Consider the following 14796-nt stretch of genomic DNA (forward strand, 5'->3'; position numbering starts at 1 on the left):
AAGAGAGGAATTTATAGTGTAAATGCTTGCATTAAAGAAGAATGATTCTAGATCAACCATTTAGCTTTACACATTTAGGAAGTAGAAAAAGAACAAACTCAAGAACCTAAAGCTGGTAGGAAATAATAAAGATGAAAGCAGAAATACATACAGTATAAAAGAAAAACAATAGAAAAAATAGTTAAGACCAAGAATTGGTTCTTCAAAAACATGAGCAAAATTAAAAAACCTTTAGATTGGCTAAGAGAGAAAAAAAAAAAAGAAGATTCAAAAATAGCTAAAAGTAGACATGAAAGAGGGAGCATTATCACCAGTTTCACAGAAATAAAAAGGATTATGAGAGTACTATGAACAAGTGCACAACAACAAATTGGATAACTTTGAAGTGGACAAATTCCTAAAGACACCCAGTTTACCAAGATTGAATCTAAAAGAATAGATTTTCTGAATAAACCTGTAGCTACTAAGGAGATTGAATAAGTAATAGAAAAACCTCCCCAACAAGCAAAGCCCAGAACCAGTTGCCTCTAGTGGTGAATTCTATATCACATTTAAGAAAGAATTAACACTGTTTGTTCTCAAGCTCTTCCGAAAAATTGAAGAGGAGAGAGCACTTCCAAACTGTGATGCCAGCATTACTCTGATTATAAAGCCAGACCAAGACCATAAGAAAACTATAGGCCAATATCTCTTATGTATATTGATGTAAAAGTTCTTAACAGAATACTTGTACACAAAATTCAGTAGTATATTAAAATACAAGTACACCATAATCAAGTGAGATTTATTCCTGGAATACAAGAATGGTTCAACATACAAAAATCATTAATGTAATGCATCACATTAACACAATGAGAGGAAAAACCCACATGATCATCACAATCGAAGCAGTTAAAGTATTGACAAAATTCAGTACCATTTTATGATTAAAAAAAACCTCAATGAACTAGTAGTAGAAGGACACTACCTGAACGTAATGAAGGCCATATATGAAAACCCCACAGCTAATGTCATACTGAATGGTAAAAGACAAAGGTTTTCCTCTAAATCAGGAAAAAAACAAGGATGGACCTTCTAGCTACTTCCATTAAACATAATACTGGAAGTCCTAGCCAGAGGAATTGTACAAGAAAAAAAAAATAAAGTGCATCAAAATTAGAGGAAGCAAAAATATCTCTGTTCATAGGTGATGTAATCTTATATATAGAAAACTCTATAGAGATTCCACATGAAAATCTAATTAGTTAAAAACTAATAAATTCAGCAAAGTTGGAGGATAAAAAATCACAATGTGATAATCAGTTGGTTTTTGTACACTAACAAAGAACAATCCTAAAATAGGAAATTACGAAAACATCTCCATTTATAATAACATCAAAAAATATATAAAATACTTGGGAATAAACCAAACCAAGGCAATGAAAGACTCATGCACTGAAAACTAGAAAACATGTGAAAGTAAATTAGAGAAGACAAATACACGGAAAAGCATCCCATATTTATGGATTAGAGGACAGTATTGTTAAGATGTTCATACTACCCAAAACAATCTATGGATTCAACACATATTCCCATCGACTTCTTAATCACATTTTTTTCAGAAATAGAAAAATTTATCCAAAAAATACACAGACCCTCAAGGGATCCTGAACAGGAAAAAAAAAATCTGAAAAAGAACAAAGCTGGAGGCATTACACTTCCTGATTACAAACTATATTACAAAGATATAGCAATGAAAACAATGTGGTGCTGGCATAAAGCCATAAAAATAAACCAATAGAATAGAAAAGAGAACCCAGCCATGAACCCTCACAAATATGGTAAAATAATCTTCCACAGGGCTGCCAAGACCACTCAACTGGAAAAGTACGATCTCTTCAACAAATAGTGAAAAGGTTAAAATGGGTTAAAGATCTAAGCATAAGACCTAAACCTATAAAACTCTTAGAAGAAAACATGAAGAGTAAACTTCATGACATTGGATTTGGTGATGGTTTCTTGGATATGATACCAAAAACAAAAGCAAAAAGGACACATAGGGAAATTAAACTACGTAAAATTGAAACCTGTACATCCAAGGACACTATCAATAGTGTGAGTGAACTCAAGACAATGAAAGGAATGGGAGGAAATACTAGCAAATCATATATCTGATAAAGGGTTAATTTTCAGAGTATGTAAACTCCTACAACTCATCAACAAAAAGCTAACAATCCAATTTAATATTTTCAACTCATTCTGTTTTTTTTTTAATTGGCAGTGCTTCTTCAGTTTTACAGTGGAACACAATAAACAGTATTAACTTTTTCACCAACCTTGATGTCTTCCATTCTGTATATTGCAACCAGCCTGATATTTTATTCTGGGTTATAGCATTGGATCGAAGTGAAAATGCTGTTACTACAAGATAGTAGAGAATGACTGTGATCTAGATACTCTTAGATTACAAATTTGATTTTTAACAGCAAAAAAGTTATCAACTTGACTCCTATTTCTACATGAATACCTGTTATTACAACACAGTCACCTTTCCTTGAAAGCAGTTCTAGTTTCAGGCTTGTTAAAAAGCTTCATAGTCTTACAGTGTTACTGTATTTCTTAGGTAGCTTCACAATGTTAAATTTGACTCATTAGTGGGTCAATATTCCATTTTCAGGGTTATATCAAAGCTCCCAACAACAAAAAGTCTAGAACTAGACAGCTTCACTGCTGAGTTCTACCAAACAGTTAAAGAATTAAAACCAACCCTTCTCAAACTCTTCTAAAAAACAGAAGAGAAAGGAACACTTAAAAATTCATGTTATGAGGCCAGCATTACCCAATACCAATACCAGACAAGGATGCCACAAGAAAAAGAAAATTACATGCCATCATCACTGATAAACATAGGTGAAAAAAATCCTCGATAAAATATTAGCAAGCCAAACTCAATAATGCATCAAAAGGTTAAATCATGATCAATGGGAATTTATTCTAGAGGTACAAGTATGGCTCAACATCTGCAAATCAAACACTATAATATGCCACATTAACAAAATGAAAGATAAAAATCATATCACAATAGATGCAGAAAAGCATTGGACAAAATTCAACATCCACATATAAAAACTTTTCAACAGAGTGGATACAGAGGGAACATACCTTACAACATAACTAAAATCCACATTTTACAAGCCCACATTCAACATCATACTAAGAGATGAAAAGCTGAAAGCTTTTTGTCTAAGAGTAGGAACAAGCAAGGATGCCCAACCTCTCCACTTTTACTCAACATAGCATTAGAAGTCTTAGCCAGAGCAATTAGGTGAGAAAAAGAAATAAAATCAATCACATAGGAAAGGAAGAAGTAAAACTGCTGCTATTTCCAAATCACATAATCTATGTTTTTTTAAAAAAAATTAAAAATAAATTCAGTCAATTTACAGGATACCAAATCAATATTTAAAAAAAATCTCTTGTGTTTCCATACACTAATAATGAACCAGCAGAATGAAAAAGTAAGAAAACAATTCAATTTACAATTGTATCAAAAAGAATAAAATACCTAGAAATAAGTTTAACCAGAGAGGTGATGGGGAGAGTTCCCATTGTGGCTCAGCAGAAACAAATCCGAGTAGTATCCATGAGGATGCGGGTTCAATACCAGGCCTCACTCAGTGGGTTAAGGTCCTGGTGTTGCCATGAGCTGTGGTGTAGGCTAGACGTGGCTCAGGTCCTGTGTTGCTGTAGCTGTGGCATAGGCCAGCAGCTGCAGCTCTGATTCAACCTCTGGCCTGGGAACTTCCATATACTGCATGTGTGGCCCTAGAAAGCACATGCACACAAAAAGGTGAAGGACCTATAACACTGAAAACTATAAGACAGTAATGAAAGAAATTGAAGCAAGTACAAGTAAAAGGAAAGATAGTCCATGCTCATTGATTGGAAGAATTAATGTCTTTAAAATATCCCTACTACCAAAGCAATCTGTAGATTCAGTGCATTCTATAAAATTCCAATGTCATTCTTCACAAAATAGAACAAACAATCCTAAAATTTGTGTGGAACCACAAAAGACCCCAAATAGTTATCAAGAGAAAGAATGATAAAGCTGGAGGCATCACATTCCCTGATTTCAAACTATATTATGAAGCTATGGTAATCAAAACAGTATAGTATTCACACAAAAACATAGATCAGTGGAGCAGAATAGAGATCCTAGAAGTAAACCCAAACATGTTTGGTCAATTAAAGTATGATAGAGAAGCCAAGAAAATACAGTGAGGAAGGAACAGTCTCTTCAATACGTGTTAAGAAAATTGGACAGCCACATGCAAAAAAATGAAATTAGACCACTGTCTTTCACCATACACAAAAATCAACTCAAAGTAGGTCAAAGAGTTAAACATAAGACCTGAGACCATAAAATTTCTTGAGGAAAACACAGGTGGTAATCTCTTTGACATTGGTCTTGGCCATGAGTTTTTGAATTGGACAACAAAGCGGAGGCAACAAAAGCAAAAAACAGTGGAACTACATCAAGCTAAAATTCTGCACAGCAAAGGAAAGCAACAAAATGAAAAGGCAGCCTACTGAACAGGACAAAATATTTGCAAATCATACTATCTGATTGGAGTTAATATACAAAATATATAAAGAACTCATATAACTCAATTGCAAAAAAAAATTCTGATTAACAATGAGCAGAGAATCTGAATAAATATTTTTACAAAAAAGATATACAGATGGCCAACAGGTACGTGAAAAGGTTCTCATACCACTTAATCATCAGGAAAATTCAAATCAAAACCCAATGAGATGTCATCTCACACCTGTTTGAATGTCTGTTATCAAAAGTACAAAAAATAACGTGTTGGAGTTCCCGCTCTGGCACAGTGGGTTAAGAATCTGACTGCAGCAGCTCAGGTTGCTGCAGAGGTGAGGGTTGGATCCCTGGCCCAGCACAGTGGCTTAAAGGATCCAGCATTGTGCAGCTGCTGTGTAACTTACAGCTGCATCTTGGATTCAGTTCCTGGCCCAGGAACTTACATAAGCAGCAGGTGTGGCCATAAATTTTTTTAAAAAAATAACAAGCGCTGGCAAAGATGTAGAGAGAAGGAACCCTTGCACACTGTTGGTAGGAATGTTAAATTGGTGCAGCCGCTATGGGAAACAGTGTCCATATTCCTCAAAAAATTAAAAGTAGAACTGCCATATGATCCAGCAATTCCCCTTCTGGGTATTTATCCAAAGAAAATGAAAACACTGACTCAAAAAGATAGTTGCAGCATTATTTACAGTAGCCAAGCTATGGAAGCAACATAAGTGTTCATTGATGGATGGATAAAGAAGTGGTTATAAAAACGAATGAAATCTTGCTATTTGTGCTAATATAGATGGACCTTGAGGGCATTATGCTAAGTGAAATAAGTCAGAGAAAGGCAAATACCATATGATGGTGTCATATGTGGAATCTAAAAATAAATGAACAAGGAGTTCCCATTGTGGCTCAGTGGTTAATGAATCAGGCCAGGAACCATGAGGTTGTGGGTTTGAACCCTGGCCTTGCTCAGTGGGTTAAGGATCCGGCATTGCTGGGAGCTGTGGTGTAGGTCACAGATGCAGCTCAGATCCTGCGTTGCTGTGGCTGTGGCATAGGCTGGAGGCTGCAGCTCGGATTAGACCCCTAGCCTGGGAACCTCCATATGCCGTGGGTGTGACCCTAGAAAAGGCAAAAAGGCAAAAAAAAAATAAAAATAAAAATAAAAATACATAAAATTAAAACACTAAAACAAACAACTGAGCTCATATGAGTACTAGAACATATTGGTGGTTACTAGAGGTGGGGATAGGTTGGGATAGATGAAATGAGTGAAGGGTGTTAAAAAGTACCAACTTTTAGTAATAAAATAATTAAGTCATGGGGATGTAATATACCGCCTGGTGACCATAATTAATAATACTGTATTATATAATAAAAATGCTTAAAATGTTTCATCACTTTTCATCACAAGAGCAAAAGCTTTAAACTGTATTTAGTGATATTAATTAGACTTACTGTGATGATCATTTCATAATACATACCAATGTCGAATCATTATATTGTGCATCTGAAACAAATATATGTCAATTATATCTAAATTTTAAAAAGAATTATATCAAAGCTTGACATTAGAATAAATGTAGATATTTGTGGTTTAAGTGTATTCAAGTCATGTCGAACTTTTGCTGAGAATGTAAATAGAGTAGGATTTTCTCTTCTCAGACTGATTTACAGGATTCCTGGCCAGTTTGTTGATTTTCTGAGTACTATCTTCCTTTTCATATCTCCTTGCTTACATTTTTTGAAGCTCATTATTTTTTTCTTCAAGTGTATGAATAATAAGAGCTTAGATGAAAGCTGAACTAGCAAATCTTAGTCCTTTTCAGAAGTCCTAGTGATATATTTACTTTCTTTTTGCAGGTATTGAGCCTGAAGGAGTAGGGCCATAGGGTAATAAGGAGAACTGTATTAGGGAACAAGTACTGGTTAAAATTACAAGTCGGAGTTATTTGTAGAATTTAGCATACTTTATTATAAATAATCAGAAATTTGTCTCCTGCCTTTCAGGTTTCCATTAGCAGAAGATTGGAATTTTCTTCTTATTTTTTAATACTGAGGTAGAAATGCCATTTATTGGATCATGAATAACAAGAAGAATTGTGATAGTTCATTCAAAGCTCTTCTATATAAATACATAAAATGGAATCGGTTCAATCCAAAATTTAATTGTATACCTATTATGTGTGTCAAAATCTGCTAGGTGTATGGTTTATAAGGGTACAGACAAAAATGCATGTATTTCCAGCCCAAGATTTTTTTTTATTGTTTTTTAAAAATGGGATATAAGGAAAAAAGCTATTAGTTTAGAAAGGTTTTCCCATAATGCAGAGACACTTGAGTCACAAATCACTGATCTCGAGACAAGCATAAGCACTAAATGAAGAAGGAAGTATCCTGTAGGATGTTGAACACTTTGTTGGCGAGGTCACAGTCCTTATAAGCAGAGCAGTGAGCACAGTGGTAGATTTAGTGCCATGGCATATGTTCTCCTTGTTATTGGGGAAAACATTTTAATTGTGAAAATGGGTATGAATTCTTCTAAAGCTTTATTAGAAGAATGCAGTGCAAATGTTCATTGAGCAAAAAGTTTTATATATGAATTGTCCTGACCCCAAAGACGTTTCTTTCTTAGGTAATTGAAGAATCAAGACACACATATGTGAAACTCGGTTTTTTTCTTTTTTGCTTTTTAGGGCCGCACCTGCGGCATATGGAAGTCCCCAGCCTAGGGGTCTAATCGGAGCTGCAGCTGCTGGCCTATGCCACAGTCATGGCAACTCGGGATCCAAGCCACATCTGCGACCTAAACTACAGCTCACACTCATGGCAATGCCAGAGCCTTAACCCATGGAATGTGGCCAGGGATTGAACCCACAGCCTCATGGATGCTAGTCTGGTTCATTACTGCTAAGCCACAACAGGAACTCCAGCATATGTGAAACTCTTATAAACATGATGAAACAAGAACCTACTCTAAATTTTTAGGGTAAGCTCTCTTTGTTCTGGAAGTCCTCATGGAGGAAATGGGATTTGAGATGTCCACTGAAGAATCGATATTCTTCTTCATGTTAAGATGAAATTGACCTTTTGCAATAGAACCTCCTGTAGTTATTGTTTAACATGCTTATTTTAAGCAATGAATTTTATTGTAGCATACTACAGATGACAATAACAGCTTCTGAAATCAAGCTGTCTGGACCCAAGTTCAGATTCCACCACTTAGGAGCTGCATCACTGTAAAATGGCATTAATAATAGTATCTTTCTTATAGAGTTGTTAGGATTAAGGAGAATAATGCATCTATGTATAATGGAACTACGATGCCCTCTGAATTCTAATAGACCTTGGTTCTAATCCCAGTTCTGTTACTTACTAGAGACCTTAGGCAGTTGAGTTCTTCAAGATTCAGTTTTCTCATTTATAAATGGAGATGATGAAGCCTAACTAAAGGGCTGTTGTGATGATTAAATGAAGCAATTTATGTAAAGCACTTAGCAGAGTGCCTGACATACAGTAAAAGCTCTATGAATAGTTTTATGTTGTTATACAATCTGAGTTACGTAGAGACCTCAATTTTATCTTTTTATTCATGCTTTTAGGGTGAACCTGGTCTGCCTGGATACCCGGGGAACCCTGGTATTAAAGGTTCTATAGGAGATACTGGTTTGCCTGGATTACCGGGGGCCCCTGGAGCAAAAGGACAACCAGGCCTTCCTGGATTCCCTGGTAACATTACTTTTCCTAAATGTTTCTTTCTCTCCTTATCAACTCAAACGCATGTCACAGAGCAAATTCTTATTGGACCGTCTTCGGTTCTATTTCTTAATCAGATACTGACCAACAACACAATCTCAAACTAGTATTTTAATGTTTTTTGGCCCAAATGTCCTTCTATATAAAAGGAGACTAGGCATTACCAACTCAACAGGGCAATATCCCGTGGGCAGAGAGACTTTGCTGGAGCATTTTTCAAGCTCTGACGGCTAGCTGCAAGTCAGTTCGGAGGCCTTACTCTTTTGAAGGTGATAATGTACACTGCCAAGCCCTAGCCTGCTGCTACGTCTCTGAGAATGTTGCACTCTGGCACAGAGGTAGCTGTTGGTAGAACAATCATGCAGTTCCCTAAAATGACAAGGACTGAGTCATACAAGCAAAGGGACTTAACACTATAGTCAAGTAGGTAGCCTGAACTCGATTATTATAGTACCTGCTCTGTTTATGCTTGTATTTATTTTGTTTGCTTTTTTGTTTTTTGGTTTTTTTTTTTTTTTTTTTTTTTTTTTTGGATTGCACAGTGGCATGGATGGAGTGGACCTTTGGTTATCTTTACCTTAACCTTTTTATTGAAGTATACCATAGATACAGTAAAATATACAAGACTATAGATGAGTGTGTGTATATATATATATATCTATATATAGTTATAGTTGTATAGTTATAGGAGTTCCTGTGGTGGCACAGCAGAAATGAACCCGACTAGGAACCATGAGGTTGCAGGTTCGAACCCTGGCCTTGCTCAGAGGGTTAAGGACATGAGCTGTGGTATAGGTCGCAGATGTGGCTCAGATCTGGCGTTGCTGTGGCTGTGGTATAGGCCAGCAGCTACAGCTCCAATTAAACCCCTAGTCTGGGAACCTCCATATTCCCCAAAAAGACAAAAAAATAATAATAAATATATAGTTATAAATTATTATAAAGTATAAATCAGTGTATGTATATATACCCACCATGCATATCAAGATATAAAACAGTTCCTTTACCCCACGAAGTTTACCTATGCCACTTCACAGTGAACCGCCTCCCCCAGGTAACCACTGCTATAACTTCTATCACCATCAATTAATTTTACCTGTTTTTGGAGTTCCCATCGTGGCTCAGTGGTAACAAACCCAACTAGTATCCATGTGGATGCGGCTTCAATCCCTGGCCTCACTCAGTGGGTTAAGGATCTGTTGTTGCCATGAGCTGTGGTGTAGGTTGCAGATGTGGCTTGGATCCTGCATCGCTATGGCTGTGGTGTAGGCCAGCAGCTGTAGCTTGGATTTGACCCCTAGGCTGGGAATTTCCATATCCCTCGGTTAAGCCCTCCAAAAATTTTTTTTTTACCTGTTTTTGAAATTCACATAGATGATATCATACAGTATATATCTTTGTGTCTAGCTTCTTTCACTTATCATGTGTGAAGATTTATTTATCTTGTTTCCTGTCAGGAGTTTTTTTTTTTAATCATTGCCCTCTAATATCCCATTGAAGAAATAAACCATAGTCAATTACCCATTCTCTTCTTGATGGACTTCTGGGTGTTTTCCAGTTTGGGACTATTAAAATAAAGATGCTGTTAACATTCTTTGACTTGTGTTTTGGAGGACGTATGTACTCATTTCTCTTACAAAAAAAATAAAACAGTAGAATTACTGAATCATAGGATAGGTACATTTAACTTTAGTAAATAGTACCAGTTTTCCAAAGGAGTTTTATATATTACATTCCCACCTGCAATGTATGGAATATTCATGGGTAGTTCCTGGTTTATACTTTGTGTTGTGAAATGTCCAGTTGCCCATATTCTCACCTCATTTGGTATTGTTGGTCTAATTTTATTTTATTTTATTATTTTATTTTTTTGTCTTTTTGCCTTTTCTAGGGCCGCACCCATGGCATATGGAGGTTCCCAGGCTAGGGGTCTAATCGGAGCTGTAGCCACCGGCCTACACCATAGCCACAGCAACGCCAGATCTGAGCTGCATCTGCGACCTACACCACAGCTCACAGCAATGTCGGTTCCTTAACCCACTGAATGAGGCTAGGGATCAAACCCACAACCTCATGGTTCCTAGTCAGATTCATTTCTGCTGAACCACGACGGGAACTCCACTTTTTAATTTTAGTGATTCTGGTGGGTATATAGAGGTATCTCAATGAAGTTTTAATTTACATTTTCCTAATAAATGCCAGTATTAATCACTTTTTCATGTACTTATTGGCCATTTGGATAGCATCTTTTTTGAACTGCCTGTTCTAAGGTTTTTTTTTTTTTTTTTTTTTTACTCTTACTTGATGAGTTGTTTGCTTTTTTTCTTATTACTTTAGAGTAGTTTTTTTTATATATTCTGGATATGAGTCCTTTGTCAGATACATGTATTACAAATAGCTTCTAAAATTTCCCTCTCACTCTCCTAAAGCTGTCCTGTGATGAACAAAAGTTGTTAATTTTAATAAAATCCTATTTCTTACCCTTCTTTCTTGGTTAGTGCTTTTTGTGTCCTATTCAAGAATTTTTTTTTAAAGTATAGAGTTCCCTGGTGGCTCAGTGGGTTTAACATCCATTGTTGTCACTGCTATGGTGCAGGTTCAATCCCTAGCCCAGGAGTTTCTGCATGCTGCAGGTGTGGCCAAAACAAAGAAACAAATGAAAGAAATACTTGCATACTCAAGTTTATGGAAATATTCTAATTTTTTTCTATAATTTTTACAGTTTAATCTTTTATGTTTACATTTCTGTTCTGTCTCAAATAATAATAGTTTTATGGTGTGATTAGGGGTCAAGGTTAATTTTTTTTTCATACAGATATCAAATTGCTCCACACTATTTTTTTTTATTTTATTTATTTATTTGATGGCCATACCTGTGGCATATGAAAGTTCTTGGGCTAGAGATTGAATTGGAGCTGCAGCTGAGGCCTACACCACAGCCATGGCAACACCAGATCCAAGCCACATCTGGGACCTATGCCACAGCTTGCAGCAACACCAACACCACTTCAATCCTTGCTGAGTGAGGCCAAGGATTGAACCCGCATCCTCACCAATACTGTGTGGGGTTCTTAACCCACAGAGCCACAGCAGGAACTCCATACTACTTTTTTTTCATTTTAAAGAAACTCAGTTCTTCTCTTCTTCCGCTCATCAAAAACACCATTAAGGAAATGAATAGAGGAGCTGCATACTAGGAGAAAATACTTGCAAAACATATCTGACCAATGACTGATAATCTGGAATATATAAAGAACTTGTACAATTCAAAAATATTAAACCATAGAATCAACTTTTTTAAAGTGGGAAAAATTTAGAACAGAGGTTTCACAGAAGGTACATGGATTCTAATAAGCACATGTAAAAGCCATCAATATCATTAGCCATCAGAGAAACACAAATTAAAACCACAATGAAATAGCACTGCATTTCTACCAGAATGGTCATTATTAAAACAACTGCTATCACTGATGTTGTACAAGGATCTGGAGCAACTGGAATTCCCAAATATTGTTATTTATTTGTTTATAAATCGCCTATACCTGTTCTCTGACTCAGTGGCTCCACTCCTAAATATTTACCCAAAATAAAGTCTTATGTTCACAAAAATACCCCTGCAAAAATATTCATAGCAGCATTACTCATAATAGCTAAGTAGACCAGGTTTCCATAAATAGAACAGATGCTCATAATAGTTGAACCTGACAACAACCCAAATGCCCAACAGTAAATGAAGGGACTTTTGAAAAATTTGGTGTATCCGTACAATGGAATCCTACCAATTAATTCTACCAGTATAGTATGGTGGTATTTTTTATTATGAATATATAATAATACCAGCCTCCAAATAAATCAATATAAAACAAAATTATTTCTTAAAATATCCAGCAAATGGCAGCATCTTGGGGGTTTTCTTTCTGTTTTTTTTTCCTGTTTGAATGCTAACACTCTAAATTGTACTTGAATGATAGCTCTCAAAACAACGTAGTTTTTCTTTTATTATTAAATTGAGATTTTTGCTCTAGGAACCCCAGGCCTTCCTGGACCAAAAGGTATTGATGGCCCCCCTGGGAACCCTGGCCTTCCAGGAGAACCTGGTCCTGTAGGTAAGAATGAAAAATAAGGATTTGCTGTTCTGTAAAACTAAGGCCTCATTCAATTGGGGAAAGTCACATCATTTCTAGGAGCTGTGAACACCTTCAGGACAAAGAAATATGGTGATCATTCACTTAGCAATCCTTGTTAGGTACAAAGTGAACAATTCTTAATAAAAGTTACTTAAAGTTGTAATTATGAGACCTTCTTTTGGGGGCTCACTCTTTTCAAGGAGAGTTATTCCAAGTATCCTATAGTAGTAGATAGAAGCTGATTATTTTAGCTTTTTTAAAAAAATAGCCCTTTTGTTTGTTTACTGAATTCTAAAGCAAATCACTTCTTTTGGACCCATCTGAGGCCTATAATGTACCCCACTTCCATCCCCACAGAGACACCTTCCTTGCTTATAAATTCTAAAGGTGGATTAAAATGAGAAAGCGAAAGGTTTTGGTTACTGAGAGAATGATCAAGCAGTTCCTTATGCTCATCATTTGTTGTTTGTTTTCCACAAGATTTCATGATTTAAAGGCATGTTCTAGAGACACTCTGTGTCTTTTAAGTAGAACTGTGTGAAGCTAAAATGGAAAGAATTGCGAATATGGAAGGAAAGGGAAATTGAGAAGATAGGTGTAACCTGCTGGTCTCTGTTCTTTAGGTGGTGGAGGTCTTCCTGGGCTACCAGGTCCTCCAGGAGAAAAAGGCAAACCAGGTCAAGATGGTATTCCTGGACCAGCTGGGCAGAAGGGTGAACCAGGTGCTAAAGTTTTTCTTTGTTCTTAATTTTCTAATTTCCTCCTTCTCTACTTTAACTTTTGTCCCCCACTTTTTTTTTTTTTTTTTACCTCTAATGACATTTGATCTTTCTTATCCTCTAAGCTGGCACACACTTGTCCCTTCCTAGTGACCTCTTCCATTGTCCTGAGAATATTACCTCATGTTTATCAATCAAATCGCCTCTCTCTTAGGGAAAACGCCATTTTTCTTGCCCAGTTTTTCATGTCAAGAAGTTACGCGGCTTGTTTTCAACTACCCTGGACAACCTCCTTTCACTAGATAATCTATATTCCATTCATATGAGTATATAAAGATATATTTAACAGTCGTCACCAATAGAATACAAGTTTATGTGGTTTTCTCATGTGAGAGTTGTAAGGCTCTGTTGGAAAGAAATCTCCATCTTTCATAAAATATACATTGTAGCATTTACTAGAAACCCAAATGATTCCAAAATAATTAGTCCTTGTTCAGTTATTATTATCTCTTTGAGAGTTTCTCGTTTATCCTGTGACAGGTCAACCAGGCTTTGGACTCCCAGGACCCCCTGGACTCCCAGGACTTTCTGGTAAACTTTAATGAAACATGCCATAAAAAGATACTATTCTCCAGTACACTTATTTTTCCATATCCGCATACAACCCTAGATGTTTTTGTGTTTTACACATGCACACACACACCCACACCCATATACATCTGTGATGAATTAGAAAAAACCCAAACAAAGCTAGAGTTATATCTCGAGGTATTTCTTAATTAGCCTCTTAGTAGGAGTCGTACTATAAAAAATGCATTGTTAAGAAAATTTATACATAGATATCTCTTCATTAACCCCATAAACAAATGTTGAGGAAATAATAAAGCAAAATTATAGAAAGAGATAGATTTCACTAAGTTTTTAAAAACTCAGCTAGAAAAATACACTTTTTTATCCCCCACACAAACAAAACCAAGGTACTATGTACCAGTGATAAAAATGTCTCTTGAAAACTCCATCTTAATTTATGTCTTGCCTTTTGGATAGGTGTGTGTGCACACACATCTACTTTCCCTTATTTATTCTTACTCTCATTCTAAGCACCAAATAGTTAAATGACTGAATGTGCATACAGATATATATGTTATATTCTGAAATGACCATTGGCTATTCTCTGGAGGCTTTTCTCAAACCACACGGAGATCTCTTAGAAATTCCTGTAGTCTTTTCGTGATCTCAGTGTGAAAATTATTACTTTAATGCGCAAATATTATACAGTTCTCAGGCATGTCTATAGTTTAGAAAAGGGGTTAAGAACAGTTCGTCTTTTATTTTTTCCTTTTTAGGGCCACACCTGTGGCATATGGCATTTCCCAGGATAGGGGTCGAATTGGAGCTTCAGCTGCCAGCCAATACCACAGCCACAGAAACGTGGGATCCAGGCTGCATCTGCGACCTGCATCACAGCCCATGACAATGCCGGATTGTTAACCCACTGAGCAAGGCCAGGGATCGAACCCGTATCCTCAGGGATACTAATTGGGTTCGTTACCACTGAGCCACTATGGGAACTCCAAGAATAGTTTGTCTTGATTGCGATTCTAAATCTTGGACA

General features: G+C 36.2%; 1 protein-coding gene across 3 annotated transcripts in view; it reads left to right on the forward strand.

Annotated features, from left to right (window-relative positions):
• COL4A5 (collagen type IV alpha 5 chain) overlaps positions 1-14796 on the forward strand; it is a 224470-nt gene that overhangs the window by 180574 nt on the left and 29100 nt on the right. For all 3 annotated transcript variants that reach the window (XM_021080779.1, XM_021080778.1, XM_021080780.1), the window contains exons 37-40: positions 8182-8308; positions 12361-12441; positions 13086-13184; positions 13722-13772. In XM_021080779.1, the coding sequence (XP_020936438.1) occupies positions 8182-8308; positions 12361-12441; positions 13086-13184; positions 13722-13772 (358 nt within the window). The remainder of the gene's footprint in view (positions 1-8181; positions 8309-12360; positions 12442-13085; positions 13185-13721; positions 13773-14796) is intronic.

This window comes from Sus scrofa, chromosome X, assembly GCF_000003025.6.
Source record: "Sus scrofa isolate TJ Tabasco breed Duroc chromosome X, Sscrofa11.1, whole genome shotgun sequence".
Taxonomy (NCBI): domain Eukaryota; kingdom Metazoa; phylum Chordata; class Mammalia; order Artiodactyla; family Suidae; genus Sus; species Sus scrofa.